The following is a 20360-nucleotide window of genomic DNA, read 5'->3' as shown; positions in this document are numbered from 1 at the left end:
TATAAAACAGTTGAGTAATCGTAAGAGTAAACATTGATAAAAATATAAGAGCAAAAAGAGATTAGTAAATCACAAGATTTATGAATACTTAATTGATTTAGTAAAGGATTCAAATAGATCAGGTTCTCTTATCCAGCAAACAATCATACGGAAATCAAAGAGAGTAAGAATAGTTAATACTCAATTTTTATGATCAAAATTGTTTTAAGTATTAACAAGGACACTCGAATAACCTTTTCTGATTGGACGGGCTAAAATACCAACAATTTTTAAAAGCATCTAATATTTATGAATAAACAAGAATGATTATTCACAGATCATGTGATGAACAGTCGAAATGTTCAAGAACATAACACATATTATCAAACAGCAAATAATAACATTCTTTTTAATCTATATAATTTTCTAATAGAGCAAATAAAAGACATCTTGCCACGTATCTGACAAGTAAAATTAAATTCTTCATTATTCTTTTACCGTGTTAATTCATTTAAGACTAAATTTGCCTTTTATAAATGCACTATCGAAATAAATACACAAAACGTTGCACAATGATATCAAACAAGCATGAAACACTTCGTTTACCCCCATCACCCATAAAAAGAGAAACCCTAATCTTATCACAGATATACTCCTTTTATTAGAACTAATTCAAAATATCATAATACACGTGAGGCTGGTTCCGATATAAATAGACTGTACAAAATGTATTCTTGTTTTAATTATTTGTACATATTTGATAAACTGATTTTCCAAACCCAATTATGAAAAGCACCACATTTCAAATAATATGTATTTTGTTGGGATTATAATGATATCACTATATCAGCTCCATTTGAAATCTGAATTATAAAAAGTATCATAGTACATTATATCACAAACAAAACAAATGACAATACATTACCTCTGAGCAAAAGATGAGCTATTTGTTCCGAGGGTGTACAAAGCGTTCAGGATGCGGTAACAAGCCAGTTGAATGTCACCAACTGTAAAAACGATGGCAATAGTTATAAAGTTTTAAAAACGATACGAAACATAACACATATACATGAGAGTCATAAAAATTATAAATAAATATTGAAATAATAATAATAATAATAATAATAATAATAATAATAATAATAATAATAATAATAATAATAATAATAATAATAATAATAATAATAATAATAATAATAATAATAATGATAATAATAATAATATTAATAATAATAATAATAATAATAATAATAATAATAATAATAATAATAATAATAATAATAATAATAATAATAATAATAATAATAATAATAATAATAATAATAATAATAATAATAAAAATAATAATAATAATAAATCTCTATTGTACGTAAAATGGAAAATTTCATCATTATAATCAAAACATCAAACTGATTCCAGATTATAAACACACTCCATTCTTGGACACAAGTACATTGACTTACCTAGGAGATCTGCTCCAAACTGGTTATGACCAAGATGATCATACAGGGAGGACAATACAGGAAGCAAAACCATGTGTACATAGTCCAAAGAGGTGGCTCCGCGTGTTATTGTCCCTTTCACATGACTGAAACGTTCCTTCATCAGATTGTCCATCACTAAGGCCAAGTCATCTGCTGCATTGTTGAAAAATGGCAGGAGGGAGGATCGGACGATCTCAGGACTGTTTTTTACAACCGATCTGATGACACACAAGACTGCTTATGTTAAGAATATCTTAATGATAGTAATTAGAATGTTTTAAAAGCATACCATAGGCTATTAACTTTATAAGTAAAAGAACGAAGCTACAAAAATCACACCACATTTACAAATTTTTTTAATTGTATTAAATACCAGAATTCTTATTTTTATAGAATAATATATTTGTATCAAACTTAAAGAATCTTTATGCTCCAGGTTATGTATGAATGTGCATATTATACCAAACATATACAGTTGAATACCACCAACCAGTTGATATTAAAAAAAAACGATTCAAAAACTTTCATACTTGAAGTCCACAGCTTGTACCATGACACGAAGACAATGTACAGAAATGTTTACATCGTGACCAAAGGCATTGATCTTCAGTCTCAAAGTCTGAGCCAGTTTACAGAACAGACTAAAATGGAAAGAAAAGAAACTGATTATTATTTATAAGCTGTTTGTTGTTGAAGAAAATCATTCGGTTAATTAAGAGAGATGGGTAAGATAAGAGACATCGATTAATTTTGTGTTATCTCCCTGATTACATACTCTGAAAAAAAAGAAAAAGAAAAGAGAAAAAGCAAAGCAATACAAAAACAATCAAAACAAAAAACTCCAAACAAACTGAAAGAAAACATTAAAAATTTTTTTTTTCAAATAAATGAAAAAAGCAAAACAAAAAAAACAATTAAAAAAAACTAAGCTGAATAACGCATTGCAGTGCTCTGAAAATGACACTAACTGATTGTTTAAAAAATAATCGAACACATTTTCGTAACTTTGAAATTTGCAAACTTTATCTAATCGCAAATTTTTTAATGACTTACTATATTTAACTAACACACAATTAGAATAAAACGGAAAGCATATGTAAATGTACCTTGCAGTCATCTCTTTCTCCTTGAAAGAGGCCATGCTGATTGTGCCATTGCTGGAATTAGGAGAGGCCATGAAATAGCCCTGATGAGCATGGAAGTAACGCTTAACAAATGGGAGCACAACCTAGGGATTGACGATGATTACGTTTTAAAAAAAGAAATGGGAAAATAATTCACGATATAATGTGTACGAATATAACATGTATTTGAGTTTTGAGATACTATAAATAAAAGTCAAAACATGACTACGTCGTTCAAATTTGTGAATACCATTACAACCTTTATGTTCCGAAGGACACATGTGAAAGAAAAAAAACAAATTAGAAATGTATGTTATTCTTAATGGCATATAGAGAAATTGATACACCTGAACATATCTTTGCATTTAACATTCAGCTTAATAAATAAAGAAATAATAAAATACAATAAACAAAATTCCCTTTATTCATCCCCAAAGGAAAATTTGTCTTTAGGGTCTATCCCAAGGGAAGACTGGAATAACCCAGGCGTCAGCCGCAGTGTAGCACCGCAAAGTAAGCTAGGACGAGGTGACTTGCTGAAGGCCACACAACGAGGCGGGTAGTCAAACTCGGTACCTTTTAGGTACGATGCAAAGACCGTGCCGCTGAGCCACGCTACCCCAATAGTAGACTGACTCATGAAAGAAAATTTGTTTTTAGTGCGTTTCTCTCTCTCTCTCTCTCTCTCTCTCTCTCTCTCTCTCTCTCTCTCTCTCTCTCTCTCTCTCTCTCTCTCTCTCTCTCTTACTCCCCCCTCTCTCTTGTTTGTTTGTTTGTGTGAGTGTGTGTGTGTGAGTGTGTGGGTTTGTGTGTGTGTGTGGGGGGGGGGGGGGGGGGGCATTACCTTAGAGTAATAATGTGTAAAGAAAATTGTTTTTTCCAAGAATGAGCCGACAATGACAACAATGAATTGAGAATTACATTTACAGACATTTTTGTAGGTGAGCTTGGAGATTGCCACATTATAGCCTTCTGTGTTTTAATGATAAAATGAACCTCCTACCCCTTTATATTGTAGCAGCTTTTGCTAAATTTACACATATTTATATATTTACAAGGTCTGAGTCATTTTGATTTTAAATACCTTTTAAGACATTGAAGCATTGGTTTTGATAAGTTTAATCCAACTCCAAATACGTAGAGATTAATTCCAAAATTGTGAAAAGAAAACTGCAAAGCTATCATCATGATTTTATTAAAATTTGTGACACAATTTTATTCAACATTTAAACCATATCATGCGTCAGTTATACCTTTCCAAAAAACTTGACATCCTCAGTGGCAGTCGCGTAACTCTGTCGTCTGGAAAATCTCGTGGATGGTCGAGACATCTGCATGTTGACAGCTGCTTTATCCAGGTATTCTAGAAGCTTTTCAAGCAAGCTATAGGCAAATCTTCTTTCTGTGGCAGACACACCGACTCCGCTGTCTGTGTCATTTTCTCGTCTAGCTCTAGAGGATGAATCAGGTCGTCGGTCATGGTCAAGATCACCACTATTTATTGTTAAAGTGACGACCATCGATCGCACCACACAACGGTAAGATGCAAATAACAAACCAGTGACCGTGGATTGTATATGACATAACACAGAAGAATCAATCAAATGTACGAACGTGTTGAAGTGTGGAATGTCCATTGAGTGAGACAAGCAAGGCAGAGCCAAATCAATCACAGGATGGTAACAGACGTCCGACAAATAAGAAAAAAAGGGGGAGTGAAATGGGAAGTGTACAAAAATATTGAAATTAGAATTGAATATTCAAAATATGTATATAATATAACAAAGGTGCAAGAAAGTTTCCATTCAATTATTTATGTTTGAAATCAACATTATTCATTCCATTTTCTCTTACCAACAACATTAGATATTCAAAACAGGGTTAAATGAATTTAAAATCTTTTCATCACATGTTTGGGCACTAATTCTGAATGCATTGGCTCTGTAAGAGAGCTAGCCGACAGCTATGAACTTCCCCTCCCATTGTAAATCATGAAATTAAACCATCCAGAAATATTACTTTCATCTATATTAATTCCCTGATAAACTAGATTTCTATTGTGTATCATTTGTATCAGTTTTAAAGACTAACTCGTGTTCTAACTCCATTACCACTTTCGCATACCTCTGAAAATTCAGAACATTTTTCGATGTGAATTATTTATAACAGTTATTTTAAATTCTTCTCTTTTATACCTTTTACCTTTTGGGGATTGAATGGAAATAACAAAATATCAAAAATCTACAACAACTCAAGTTGTGTACTCTAGCATGCATGAGGGCGTGATGATTATGAATAGCAATTTCGATAACTGGAAAGAGTTGCATAACTCTTTTAATACGTTCAGTATAAAATCTTATTTGATTCCAAATTATTAGTAGATTGGCTGAGACTGGCAGCAGTTAAAAAAAAAGAATAAAACCTCAATATACTTTATGCGTTTGATAATTATATGTGAATATAAAAGTTTGATAAATACTCAATTGCTTAGACAGTGACATTGCGATAGTATTAGTGACTAAATATTACTTGCTAGTCCTTTAACAATTGTTCAACTGTCTTCATATATAATGTATATGTCAAAAACAAAAGGTTTGATCATGCGATTTCATCTTTCGAATTTTCTTTTATTCATGAATTGGATAAAAGTGAAGCAGTAAAATAAATCAACTTAAGTACTAAAGCAGATGCAAATAAAAGGTAATCATTTCAAAGGTTTCTGATATAGGGTATATTAGTGAGAAAGATGTATCATGCAGCAGCATATTGAGTTTAAATGAAAAAGAAAAAAGATATATATTAAACTCTAGCACAAGGATTAACCAAGCATCCCACAAGTGTTAAGACCCAAATCTGTAATCAATTTATTATCTATTTCCTTTAAATTTCACGCTTCATTAACTTATATTTTATTATAATGCCGCATGCAACGAGGAATAGGCCAACTGACATCTAGAAAAGATACATATAGTTGTAGAGAAGTACAAAGTAAGATAAATGAAAATGGATATCGTCAAAGATGGAATGCACTAAAGAATAAATGAAGTTTTGGGTTTATGTACACAAGTAAATTCTAAACTTTGATAGCAATTTATTAAGGAAACAGAAATTATAAGAAAATGGAAATGAAAATAAGGAACCAATTTAAGTTGCAAAATTTAGTCCTGTATGATTTTCATTATCACATTTTCCCAACTGTGCCCAATAACAATAATTTCCTTTCCATCTTAATCTTAAAATAAAAATTCTCTCCAGATCATAACTATTTTACCAAAGTAAAGGACAGCGATCTTTCTCTTAACAATGCTTGAAGTCAAAGGGTCTAGCTGAGGATAGATAACAATTTCCTAGCCACATCGCCTTTACTTTTGGGAAATCGAAAGAGAAAGTTACCCAGGCAAAAAAGGGACATTAAACTGATTTTCATTTGCTTTCTAAATATTTCATCATAAAAATTGACCACCTTACCTGGGCTTCATTTTGAAGATGTAATACGTGTGAGTTATTTTGTGCCAAAGCAAAATAGGTACAAAATTAAATCACCCCCCCCCCCCCAAAACAGTCCTCATTTAGTGATCGAACTTCAGACCTCCTGATCACCTGATTCAAAATGTTTAATTGTCATATTACTGCTATATCATCTCATGTAGTTCCATATCTGAAGCAGACGTCGGAGGTCATCTTCCGCCAAGCTGATCTATCTCTTGCCAATTCTATTAAAGCAGCGCCACCTTTCTCAGCTTCATCTGTCCAAGTTCTTATCCCTTTCAAATACGTTATTCTTTGTCTTCCTCTTATTCTTTTTCCATTCATCTTTCCAGTCAAGGCGAGTATTTCCAAACCAGGGTGGCGGATAATGTGTCCTAAAAATTCCATTTGGCGTTTGATGATTTTTGTTATCAGTGATCTTTTTCTGTTTGCCATTTCTAAAATTTCTTCATTTCTTTTCCTTTCCATCCATGACACCCTCATCATTCTTCTGTAAAACCACATTTCCACTGCCTCCAGTCTATTACTGCTATATATTTAAGTAAAACACTCACAACATCTGTCCACCAGATGAAACGTACCACACACAAATCTATGAGTAATCTTAAACGTTTATATCTAATTGATAAAATTTAGTGAGAACTTATCACCCAACTGGCGGTCTAAAAATAATAACAACAATCTTATATTTCACACTATTTTAATTTCTAAGCAAATCGTGTCATTGATGTATAAAATGGAAATAAGAAGAAAAGAAACACAACTAAAGGAGAACCAGACAACAATCGAAATTTATTAGAAAGGAGACAGTGGCAGTTTCTAACGCACACTGAAAAAAACAAAAGAAGTAATGTTGTGAGTTATCAATGAATATCTCTCCACTATAGGCGGCGTATTTGACAGAATCAGTATCACATCTTGTCGAACAAAATATGGAAGTTGGTAATGATAGCGATCTATGGCCCTGGCACTGTGTATGTGACTTGGACATTTTACACAAATTACACCACTTCACCCGAGTGCAAATAAAAGACGGGAGAGAGAGGGGGGTAATTTTTTTAAATGAGTACCAGACCATAAGCAATGACATATACCTTGCTTGTTACTAAAGGGTGCCTAACTGTGACTTCTACTATATCAAACAAAATTGTGGTGTCATGAAACCTCAAGCTTAAATGTAGTAAATGTAGAATTGTGAAGTGCGCTGTTATGCCTCCATTTTGTATTGGGATTTTTTCTTTAATACATTATACATCACATTGCCGTATATTTTGTGATTTTTTTAGTTTCCAAACAGCTGAATACACAAGTGGTTTTGCATGCAGTCATTTTGATTTTTCATACAAATGCATGCCAAATGTGATGTGGATAGCTATTAAGGAAAAAAGTAATACTTGATACAGGTACACTAAAACAAAATGTGGGGAAACATGATTTCTATGGATATTATAAAGCAGATTCATAGAGTAATGATGCTAATAAGGGTTGAGAAAGTGAAAAACAAATGAAGCAAAAAAAATAAATAGATAGATAGATAGATATATAGATAGATAGAGAGAGAGAGAGAGAGAGAGAGAGAGAGAGAGAGAGAGAGAGCAGTGTGCCAGTGGCGTGTAAAGAATCCACTCACTCGCAGTCCATGGCAACAATGTTAGGTAAAACAAAAGGGATATTACCACAATCACTAGAGGGGCTAGAATTTATTCTTTTTCAAGACAGTCTTAAGAAAGGTGTGTGGTTATAAAAAATAAAGCGCCATATGCTTCAATAAATCTAAATTAATGCGTTAAGTTCGGTAAAATTAACGTTATTCATCACAGATTATAGAAATCTAACTCAAAAATGTTAATTCAATAAGAAATGTTAGTTCCTTTATACTACAAAAGCTTAGTTATACACAAGTAACAAGTGATATAATAAATGTTGATGACTAAATATAGATTGCTAAGCTTTAAAATGATAAATTAGCCATGGAAATAGGGTTAAATAATCTATGAGTTTCAAGCCTAAATGACATAGGAATTTTTCCTATGTAAAAATATAATTTTTATATCTTGGACAATTAATGTGAAGTAGTAACTGTAAATAAATGAACGAATATGGCTGCGCTGTCTCTATGGACAATTGCTGTGATTGTGTGTGTTACTTCGAGTGTGTCAGTCAGTTTCTAATATCCAGTTAGTAATTTGTTTCCATAAATCTCTGACTAACTGTAAAACCAAAGTAAAATTTGTTAAGTTAGTAATGTTACAATGTAAGAGGAACACGGGATGATTTCATAAGCAAATACAGGCGCACTATACATTTTTCTAACAAGCTAAATCCTTCAGTCCATATCAATCTTTTGCTACTTGTTATTGTATCTCAAATAATTTTGATTTTGAACGTTTTCAAGGAATTTCTATGTATTGGACAATTTACCTTGTGATGCGGAATCCCAAAAACTGAAGGAATTTGAGCAGTTCTTGAGCATGCTCCCTATTCTTCCGTTTTTCCTTGTCAGTCAAAATGTCATAGGGGACCATTTGGGGATGCACACCGCCTCCTATAAATGATGTTAAATAATGATATGGAAAGATGAGAAATTTTGAAAGCAAAAGGGGATAAAAAGACAAACTTAAGATAGGAACAAGTAAATTGTATCTTATCCTAGTTTTGTTTATTTTTACGTCTTAAAACGTAGAGTCATTGTAGAAGCGTATCTCTTAAATTTGCTAAAATGTCATAAATATTTGTTTTATTAACTTAAAACACTTAATAAAATGTTTGCTGTTGTGTCTTTAAATATAAAAATAACGCTAAAATAGATACAAAAAAAAAAGAATCTAAGACATGCATATCCAATATAAACGCAGAATTAATCACACACACTGAAAGAGGGGTCCTTCAAATATGACTACACAGGCTCTGGATTAAAAACCATAGGGCGGAAGAGATGTGAGAAGGGACATGGAGATGATTAAAAGGTAGAGAAGCAGGATTGCTGTGGCTCCTTCAACAGAAGATGCATGATCTAAGATATGGGTACGGTAAAAGAGTACAATTTCAGACATATATCCCACCACGTACCAAAAAGAATTAAGCCAAATAAGTCTAAAATATATATCTCCTAAGTAAATGTGGTAACTTCCATACCTATAGATTCTAGTTCCTCTCTCTTTCTGAGAGCCCAAAGGTCATGGGCGTTTTCTGACAAGCGTTCTGTTATAGTCTTGGGTGAAAAAAGGATAAATTCAAAATTACACAAAACATCAAGTTTCACACAAAATAAATATTTCATTTATAAATAATATCAGAAGTCTGGATATGGTTACTTGAAAAGTCTATAGGAAAATAATGATTCCTTAACACATTTTTGAACAGTACAAATGTTATCTATTGACGCTATGCGTTTGGGTAAAATACTCACATCTGCCAGTATATTAAACATACAAACGCACAAAAATGTTAAAAGTCTGATTCATATAATTTAGTGAAATCTAATCCCTAACAGGTTGTCTAAAATAATAACAAAGAGCTGAGTGACTTCAACTTTGTTCCTTCTATAAACTAACAGAACTAAGATCATAAGACAGCAAAATATAGAAATCGCAAAGGATATTCTATAACACATCCTGTAAAATATGAGTGACGGCATTTTTAAATGACATTCGGAATTGCATGCTAGTATCGTTAAAAATACTTTTGCAAAATTTCTAGCTTTGAACGCATAATATAAAGAATTCTGACCCAAAATACAAACACCTGACTTGGTTTGATGCCCGAACAGTTCCGATATCTATATTTTGAACAATGTTTATGATGTTAAATAATAATGAAAATTGTGTATGCTTTGCTATCGCCCTTTTCTCTCTCTCTCTCTCTCTCTCTCTCTCTCTCTCTCTCTCTCTCTATATATATATATATATATATATATATATATATATATATATATATATATATATATATATATATATATATATATATATATATATATATATATAATTTGTTTTTTGTTTTTTTTTCTTGTTTTTTTTTTCTTTTTTTTAAAGAAACAACAGCACCTTTTTGTTCAATGTTCAATACTCATAATAAACTTTGTAAATCATTATCCTCAATACTACTACTACTACTACTACTACTACTACTACTACTACTACTACTACTACTACTACTACTACTACTACTACTACTACTACTACTACTACTACTACTATACTACTACTACTACTACTACTACACTACTACTACTACTACTACTACTACTACTACTACTACTATTACTACCCCTACTACTACTACTACTACTACTACTACTACTACTACTACTACTACTACTACTACTGCGGCTGTATGGTCTAGTGGTATGACACTCGCTTTCGAATCGGAAGGTCCAGGGTTCGAGTCTCGCTCAGTGCATAGTTGAGTCCTTGGAGAAGGCTCTTTACTCATATTCTCTCATCGTACTCAGGTGTAAAATGAGTACCTGCCCGTTAACAGCGTTGTCTCTGTCCGAAAAACAAATCATAATATCGCCTAACAGGCGTCATGTCCCGTGTTACATGTTAAATGTTGCTGTTGAGCACGTTTAGAGGATATTGCGCTATATAAAAGTTCAAAGTTTTTACTACTACTACTACTGCTACTGCTACTACTACTACTACTACTACTACTACTACTACTACTACTACTACTACTACTACTACTACTACTTCTAATAATAATAAAAATAATAATAATGATAATAATAATAATAATAATAATAATAATAATAATAATAATAATAATAATAATAATAATAATATATATAATAATAATAATATTTTAAAATTTTTATTATTATTATTATTATTATTATTATTATTATTATTATTATTATTATTATTATTATTATATTATTATTATTATTATTATTATTATTATTATTATTATTATTATTATTATTATTATTATGCCCTTCCACCACGACATCATATGACATCGTCGCCTAGGCATTCCACGAAGGAATATAAATAATTTATCAAACAAGATGTCTGATGTCAACAAGAATCACCCATGTTGTCCAAATGAGTAAATTGGGGATTATTAATCTTGCTCAAGGAAAAAAAAACGAAAGTGCCTGAAGCGGGGCTCGAATTCGGGACCTTCCGGGTCACAGTGCAATGCCTTAACAACTCGGCCACTTCGCCCCCAATGATTAATAACGATAATAATGATGACGGTAATAATAATAATAATAATAATAATAATAATAATAATAATAATATAATAATAAATAATAATAATAATAATAATAATAATAATAATAATAAATAATAATAATAATAATAATAATAATAATAATAATAATAATAATAATAATAATAAATAATAATAATAATATATTATTATTATTATTATTATTATTATTATTATTATTAGTATAATAATTACATTGATATGGAGTATTTTAAATGTTTTCAATGCTCATGCGCATAATGCAATATAGAAATGTGCGCTTTAATATCACAGAATATCCACAATATATGCATAAAGCGCTTTACATTGGCTCTCAAGCCAACAACTGAGCATGTAGGACAAGGCATGCAATCAGTATGATTAATTGCAGCTATTAAAACCCAGAAAATGTGAGTAAAAAGCTTTGTCCAAGTACTCAACTTTGCATCGCCAACAAGATTTGATCTTTTGACCTAGACTTCAGAGGACGAGTTTCCTACGACTAGACCACAAATCAGCAGACGTAGAGACTGGTAGTTGCCTTAAAGTAAAGAGCGGAATGCGGTCTGGGTACATTTATTGAAGTTGTTGTAATGGATATAACTTTTAAGTCCAAATGGGTGTGGCTAGTTTTCAACACTCACCAATATTTCACGGGGGAGATTCACATTTCTCAGATCATATGGTCGAGGACTATATCCGTGGTCATACTGTTTAAAAAAGACAAGGAAATGTGAGGCATTCAGAAAAAATATAAGCTCAAATTGCATAAAAATACATCACTACAAAAATTCTAAATATAAAATATATAGCAATGAATGAATAAACTAAAATAACGCTTTAATTGTTGTTACTGGTAATGACAAGTCCTTGCTTTCTAAATTTGCTAGTCTACTAATGTGTGCTTTCCACCAGATTAAAAATTGTAACAACCCCAACCCATACTGGGAGGACAGAGATACCTTGGTGATATCAAAGACCCATTATATTAACTACTCACTGCGTTTGCCTTAGATGCTCTCCGCTTAATACTGTCACGATTGGAGGAGAACCGGTTTTGGTCCAAGTCCAGTGACCATCTCCAAGCGAGCATGGCTTTGAGGGTTTCTCTTGCTGGGCCCATGTAGCGTAGTTTGGCCTGTAGGAAAAAAGTAATGAAAGAGTTATCCTCTCGTTTTTAAAGCATTTTTGTAACTTAAAAACGAATTTGTAGGATTAAAAATGTAAAGAGCTTGTTTTGAGATTTTAATCTTTTGAGACATATAAGTGCATTGGACAAACAGGTAGAAAATAAAGTTACATCAGAGAGTACAACAGATAATAGAAGAAATGTAACTCTCTGGCTTAGCCTGAGATAATATATCGTGAATCATTCAGATGATTGCAAAAAGATACAAATATATTAGTATAATTAATTACAACATAAAATAAATTAACTTAACAAATGGAACTGAATAAGTTTTAGGATCTCTAGTTGAAAGAGGATTTACAAGTAAAGGAATATCATCTCTCATAATAGGAGTATAACACGAACAACAACAACAACAACATTAACAAAGGAATAAAATTTCCCTCTATTCATCCCCAAGGGATGGGATTGTTTTTCTTTGGGTTCCATTCCAAGGGTAAAATAGAAAAAAATCATGTGTCAGCCGCAGTGCAGTGCCCCAAAGTGAGGTAAAACAAGGCGACATGCTCAAGGTCACAGCGCGCTGCAGGAGAATTGAGCTCGGTACATATTGGGTACAAAGCAAACACATTACTGCTGTGCGATTTTGTCCTAGAGAATGACCACTCTTTCATGACATGTGGTGACGTGTCCTCAACCCAGAATTTTTTTTCAACATTCTCTGTGTAAAAAAATCTTTCTTAGTCAATCTAGACAGTATTTGACCCCTTTCTTTTTGTTCAGCCGAAGATGTTTGCTGTCATTGTTTCAATATTGACTAAGATTTTAAAAAAACATCATAGACAAATTTTGTTTCTTTAACTCGCAATAAACCATTGATGCAATATTTGTAGGTATGTTGGTGTAAATTATATAACTCAATTCAAGTGAATTGATTAGTCATAATTGGAGCAGAATGTGTATAACACAAAGTAATTGTCTGCGCAGTTTAATATCAATCATCTTAACTAAGTTAACTCTAACACGTTTATTACCTCATTATCAAGAAGATGGTGTGGTTTCAACAATGGGTGAGTCTTTCTGTCGTCGTCATAATTGGTGCCAAATTGCCATCCTTCTTCGATCTGAACAACAACATTATAACAATATCATGACAGAATGTTCTGCACGATCTTCATTTGGAAGAACGTATTTTGAATAAAAGGGAAAGACTTCATATGGTGTGGCGGCAATAAATTATTAACTCAAATAGTGACAGTAGAGTTTTATGATTGTGAAAATATGTGATTATAAAAAAGAATACGTCAGTGATAATACATATGACATAGTACATGGAAAAGACAAGTTATAGCCTCGCCTCTTTTTTACACTACCAGAGATGTTTTTCGACAAGGTTCAACGAAAACCAAAAAAAAAGTAAGAATAAGGAATAACTGAAATTTTAAAAATATTAATCTTAAAATCGAGGAGCTACCGACAAGCTGTTTTCCATCTGCTATCTGTATGCAAAATCAATTATCACCAGATATTAAATAACGAATGTAGACAAATTCAAAACCCCTATGCAGCACTTAAGTCTTTGTCATCGTTTTTGTGTCACTTACAAAAATAGAGCTCAGAGGATTTGGAAGAAGAAGACGAAGAAGAAGAAGAAGAAATAGAAGAAGAAGAAGAAGAAGAAGAAGAAGAAGAAGAAGAAGAAGAAGAAGAAGAAGAAGAAGAAGAAGAAGAAGAAGAGATGATGATGAAGAAGAAGAAAGAGAAGAAGAAGAAGAAGAAGAAGAAGAAGAAGAAGAAGAAGAAGAAGAAGAAGAAGAAGAAGAAGAAGAAGAAGAAGAAGAAGAAGAAGAATGATGAAGATGAAGATGAAGAAGAAGAGAAATTAGTGAAGACATTTCTCAATGCTAAATAAATGCATAACAATGACAATAGCTGATTCTAATTTAAGATTCAATCCTTTATAACTTTATAATGATTAATTATAGTGCTATTTACCTTTTTCATAGCCCAGCAGTCATGGTAATGCTCAGAAAACTTCATAACAGCCTGTTCCAGTGGTTGACTGAGAGAAATTCTGAAAAAAAGAAAATAATATAAATTAATCACAAACAGATAAAATTGCAAACTAATTTTATTAGCATAATGTACTCAATATTGTAGCAAACTTCATTGCCGTCCGAGTTAATTCAACAGATATAACAGTAATGTAATAACAGCATTTATATCTTTTAAAACACACAAATCTACTCGTGCAGAAACACATCTTAACATATGAATTAACTGTATTTATAATTTGAAAAACTGTAAAATCAAGTTAAATCAATTTATTAAAAAAAATGGATCAACCAGTTAACGCATTTAGATAGTAAAGGTCAATTGAAAAAAATATATACCTTGATGTGTCCACAGGTTTAGGATTGTAGTTTCCATCTAGATCCATTGACGTCTGTCTCAACCAGCTATCGTCATGGTGACTGAGAGTGTAGTCAGGGGACAATGCACAACCAATCGCTGATAGGCATGGAAGGGCTTTGGAGAACAGCTCAGGATCATATGCCTAATTCAAACAAAGATCAAAAGTAAGACAGAATTAAAAAGAATCCAACTTCGGTATGAATAAATACTGAAGGGAACGGGACGTCTTTAATCCATGTTCATTATCTATTTACCTAATAATAATAATAACAATAATAATAATAATAATAACAATAATAATAATAATAATAATAATAATAATAATAATAATAATAATAATAATAATAACATAATAATAATAATAATAATAATAATAATAATAATAATAATAATAACAATAATAATAACATCAATAATAATAATAATAATAATAATAATAATAATAATAATAATATAATAATAATAATAATAATAATAATAATAATAATAATTATAATAATAATAATAATAATAACAATAATAACAACAACAAATGATAAATTTTCTATTTTAATTCTATTTCAAACCTTTTGCATACTTTGCTTCGTTTAAGTAATGATTTAGGTTCAGTTTTGACTATCTCGTGTTTAAAAAAGAAGAAATCTCAGTGATATATGAACCGAAGTCTTATTTCATGAATTACAGCCAATCCTTGATAAACATAAAAATTAAGAAATTTAATTAAACCATCTATTATTTTCACCATAATAAAACTTGATCTCAGTTCTATATTTCAATTGTTAGAAACATTTTAGAGCTTGATTCAAATTAAATAAACAAATTCATATATATTTCCAGTTTTTTTGTGGTTTTTCTTCTTCGACTGCTGCGTTGCGGCAAATTTATGGTATTTATCTTACTCGGTGTGTCTTTCTTACCCTTTTAGCAAGAGAGTCAAATATTCCAGAGAAGAGCATCATAGTTAATCTCTTCTCCTCTTCGCTGGCAACTGCAGATGAACCTCTTCCAATCCCACTTCCGTAATATGTTCCACTCCTCTCATAATGGGACGTCAGAACCTTCAAAGACACAAGATTGTGATAAATTTAACATTTCAAAATGCTAATTGTATGTCGTTGTCAGCACAATCGATCAAGTGACAAACGAAATAACATGAAAAGTAAAATAGATATGAAAATGCTGGGAATAAAATGATGAGCATTATGGTTTTTTTAGTTTAAAAAAATCATGTAAAATGTGTAACAAATCGAGGTTGAATCTAATTACGAAATAACAATGATAAAAAAGAATAATTACTCTCAGGGGAACAACTGCATGTTCAGAAAGGGCTGGAATGTCGATGGTCAGTTTTCTCAGCAGATTGGTCATCAAAGGAAGACGAAGCTCTCTGAGGAAAATTGATATGGCAATTGACATAATATTTGTTGTTTTTTTATCTGCTTCTTATGTTATTGGGTTCCTTTTGTTTTGTTTTTATCTTTCCATTTGGTTTGTTCGTTTTATAAAAGCGTTTGAATTGATGCTGATTTCTTGTGATTCCTTTAAGGTATTTTTTGTGCTTGACAAGATTGCCTCTTGCAAGTAACTGATTTAGTACATTTAGTACAGATTAATAAACTATTTGATTTAAATTTAAGCAAATGTCATAATCTAGACTTTTCCTTTAACCTAAAATGAAAAAAAGAAAAACCCCAAAAATACCCTCCTCCAAAAATAAAACCCCCAACAAAACACTAATAAACTCTTGTTGCGAAATAACATCAAAGAGCATCAGAAAAATATATTTATGCCTGTTTTTAAGGATTTAATTTCAATATATTACTTCAGAAATCCATGTATTAGAAAAGAAAAAGGTGTGCATCGATTACTGGAACGCTATCTGAATCTTGAAATAATAAACTGCAATTATGAAGAAATGACATGTTATAAATTAGAACATTGACTGTTTTGAATAAATATATATACAGAGCATCAAATCTATAACTCACTGTGTGAATGCTACAAGGAAATCAGATGTAATTTCCTGTTGCCCCTTGGTGAGAGTTCTGCATTTGGACAGCCTATAACATGTCTGCAGCATTGTCTCCAGGAGAACCGAGGCGTGCTCGGATTCCCGGAAATAATGGCTGTGTTTCATCAGCAGGGGCAGGACGGATGTGCACAGATATCGGTTAAGAGCCAATGCCATGTCACTTTCAGAGGATGGGGCCTTGAGTTGAAAAACATATAATGTGGTTGGTAATGATCGTATATATACAATGGTAGGAATTAAAAACCATAGTATTATCAGAGAAAAAAATCACTCTATCTAATACTACTTTATGTACATCTGATTGATACACCAACATATTAACACTGTTGACTTCTGTTGCAGCTGGAATTCTATATAACAGAGGGTTGTGACACACTTCGCTACTCCTTCTATTAAGATGTTTATTCCCTTACATTTTAAGATGTTTGTTGTTTTGAAATATACCAACACTCACCATATCCAATGTTGTGGCAGCTCTGAGATCCGGAAGGAATGCGTCATCCAGCAGTCTGTAGAATGTTGTTTGGTCATCAATGCCATAAACACGGTCCAGGAACATGACGATGGATGCCTTGTGGCTTGGAAGGAGACCAGGAGGCAAACCATCTCCAATGGCACCAGCAGCTGTGGGTTGGTTTTAAGATGGATGTTGTAATATAACAAGATCATTACAGGCTATCATCATCATCATGATCATCATGATCATCATCATCACCATTGCAGACATTTGGTCACTGATCTTAAAGAAACTTTGAAATAATGCCAGATAGATCAGAATATTTTCTAAGCAGTATTTTCATAAAATCTCTTCTCAAAGAAAGATAAGAGGTAGTGGCAGGTTCTAAAATGAATCCAGAATAATCACGTTAATATGAGACAATTCTATTTTCCGCATCTACCCCCCCTCCTTTAGTCTACTGAGTAGATATTTGATACTTAAATCTAATATTAGATGAAATCTAAAGTTATCAGTACCACTAGATTAACGTCATAATCAGAGGATAGAGAATTTGTGTCGTTGTCATTTTAAAGATAAAGAAAATTAATCCTGTTTCCATTTCGCTGATGATACTTCTTCCTAAATTTTTACATTTCAAAATCTATGGAATATATAATTCTGATTAAACAAGACAGTTCACTATCCTCCCATACTTCTTACCTTCTTCATCTTCATCCAAATTTCGTCCCACTGGCAAAATGAATGGTAGACCGAGGACTCCTTCCAAATCTTCCATTGAGACCAAACTTCTCAGAATGGCTCGGGCTCTCAAAGAGTTACTACGACCAGCCTTGATAGCCTCTGAATCTGGGGCACATTTACCCAGCAAATCAACAAGACTAGAGTAAAACTCTAGAATGGCGCCACCTATGTCAATGTAGTCCTCGTCGTCAACGGGAGGCAGGGTATTGAAATTGTATTTGCTGATAGAGAAAAAGAGAAAGGAAAAAATTGGTCGTGGAGTCATATGATGATCACCTTTTTCCGTTTTAATTTTGATTTTAATGGAACATTTATTATAGTTGCTTTGTTTTGATGTCTACACGTATCACAAGCGCTCTTTAATTCCTAAGCACAAACAATAAAATCTTATTATATTGTGTTTTATTAAGTAGCATCGCTTCTTCTCCATAATCACTTTCAAAGACATAAATATTCATCTTTCCCATTATTACTTGCCTCTCTTTAATTTTTTTGATGAAAAACAAAACATTCACCCCTCTTTCTTCTTTTAAAAGTTGATGCCGAATCTTTATAAAACAATAAGATAATAATAGAAAGACCAACCTGTTTATCAAATACTTGCCACCAGAGTCATCATCATCGTTCATAGCAAAGAGGAAACTACTTGAGTTGGCATCTCTTGCAGCTGTGATTTGTTCTGACATGCGGATTCCATCTTTCATGGCTTTAAGTAGACCACCACCTTCCCCTTTGAGGGCAGGACCAAGGCACTCGGGTCGACGGATGAGAAGCCGTACTACCAAATTGGCATTTTCTTCTACTGTTTCGCCTGGAATGGAAAAATTAAAATGGAACTTAGCAATCTTTTAACGGCGCCGCTATAATTTCCATTATTGAGGCTAAAAATGTATAACATATTTATAACCATTTATTTATTTATAATAACAAATAACCTTCATATAAAAAAATCAAGTATGCAAAAGCAATCAGAATGTGATTCGTAAAATTTTAATTTGACTTTCTTTCTGTGGCAAAGTACCGAATGGATTATATCTTAAATTTACTATATCATAATGTGCAAAACGTGTTTTAAAAACAATACATTTATATCATCATTGAAACCATATGATTGCAATGCTCTGTTATTGAAACAATTAAACTCACTATTTGCATTTACAACAAAATTCCTCAATTGAAATAATAGTATAGAAAGTGAGACTTACTTTATCCTACCATGAAATACATATTTGTTTTCTTGCATTCTTTTTAAATATTAAAAAAACACTGATTCCAAATTTAACGGAGATAATCTTTCTTTTCTTGAATATCGTTCCTTTATTTCCATGCATTTAATGCTGACGAATATAAAATTTCCACTTTTGAGTATTATTACCATTATTCCAGACACAGAAACGCAGAAAATCCAGGAATCTCTCTCCTTCAACTGGATCCCACCCTATGTCCGGGTAGCCTTTCTCCAACAGTTCAGCGTTGACCTGAAATAAATATCATTGAAACTACTTTACTAAGTAAAGTAACAGTGATGCCTTTGAATTTTACATTTTTCTCTCCAATTGGATAAACTAATGTAATATTTTAAATCTGTTTCAATAAAGTCTTTATATTTTGATTTTAAACTCAGAACTGGCAAATGCTAATTCAAATAACATTGTGTCGTATAATTCACAAAGATTTGCAATTACTGCTCATATTATGAAGGATTAAAAAGGAAAAGTTAATTTATAAAAGGTATTTTTTTAAAACCAAACAAAAATCTTAATACAAAAAAATAAATAAAAACAACTAGATCCATAAAACGTAAGCAAAGAAAGAATTCGAAGCACAAACTCTTAGAGAGCATCAACTCTTACCTGAAGACCACATCTAGACAGGTAGACAGCAATTTTCTCAAGATGAGACTCTCTGAGAGCCAGGGCCAATTCGTTATTATCCATAAGAGATGAGTAAGCAACGTCTAATGGACAAGAACCCCTTAAAGACGGACGGGCTGTAAAATACAGTTGAAATGTTATTCATACTTGAAAGTAAATAACTCTTGAATAATGTTCCACACTTAACACAAGTGAATATACTGTACTTGGAAAGAACAATGAAAGGTGACTTTTAACATTAGAGGGATAAATATTATAATCCTTACTGCTTTAATCATTTTTAGGTTAAAATGAGGCTTTCTGTCAGACTTGAGGACTTAAAAAATTTTTTTATCAAATTATCAGATTATCAAAAGTTGCATTCCATATAATACTATCATGGATGGATTTTAAAACGGGTTGCTGCCTTTCGAATAATTTGATTGTAAGAACAAAAT

General features: G+C 31.9%; 1 protein-coding gene across 7 annotated transcripts in view; it reads right to left on the bottom strand.

Annotated features, from left to right (window-relative positions):
• LOC144957693 (ryanodine receptor-like) overlaps positions 1 to 20360 on the bottom strand; it is a 199479-nt gene that overhangs the window by 50781 nt on the left and 128338 nt on the right. For all 7 annotated transcript variants that reach the window (XM_078889091.1, XM_078889068.1, XM_078889059.1 and 4 more), the window contains 20 exons: positions 19903 to 20039; positions 19425 to 19527; positions 18635 to 18860; positions 18008 to 18270; positions 17303 to 17472; positions 16805 to 17025; positions 16113 to 16203; positions 15734 to 15874; positions 14795 to 14958; positions 14397 to 14475; positions 13436 to 13525; positions 12273 to 12410; positions 11917 to 11982; positions 9212 to 9287; positions 8498 to 8621; positions 3841 to 4081; positions 2570 to 2691; positions 1994 to 2104; positions 1443 to 1681; positions 905 to 986 (listed from right to left, as the gene is read on the bottom strand). In XM_078889091.1, coding sequence (XP_078745217.1) covers positions 905 to 986; positions 1443 to 1681; positions 1994 to 2104; positions 2570 to 2691; positions 3841 to 4081; positions 8498 to 8621; positions 9212 to 9287; positions 11917 to 11982; positions 12273 to 12410; positions 13436 to 13525; positions 14397 to 14475; positions 14795 to 14958; positions 15734 to 15874; positions 16113 to 16203; positions 16805 to 17025; positions 17303 to 17472; positions 18008 to 18270; positions 18635 to 18860; positions 19425 to 19527; positions 19903 to 20039 — 2884 coding nt within the window. The remainder of the gene's footprint in view (positions 1 to 904; positions 987 to 1442; positions 1682 to 1993; positions 2105 to 2569; positions 2692 to 3840; positions 4082 to 8497; positions 8622 to 9211; positions 9288 to 11916; positions 11983 to 12272; positions 12411 to 13435; positions 13526 to 14396; positions 14476 to 14794; positions 14959 to 15733; positions 15875 to 16112; positions 16204 to 16804; positions 17026 to 17302; positions 17473 to 18007; positions 18271 to 18634; positions 18861 to 19424; positions 19528 to 19902; positions 20040 to 20360) is intronic.

The sequence above is a fragment of the Berghia stephanieae genome, chromosome 1, assembly GCF_034508935.2.
Source record: "Berghia stephanieae isolate SIO BIC M18660-M18661 chromosome 1, UCSD_Bste_1.3, whole genome shotgun sequence".
Classification (NCBI taxonomy): Eukaryota; Metazoa; Mollusca; class Gastropoda; order Nudibranchia; family Aeolidiidae; genus Berghia; species Berghia stephanieae.
This window is presented reverse-complemented; position numbering and strand designations above follow the sequence as displayed.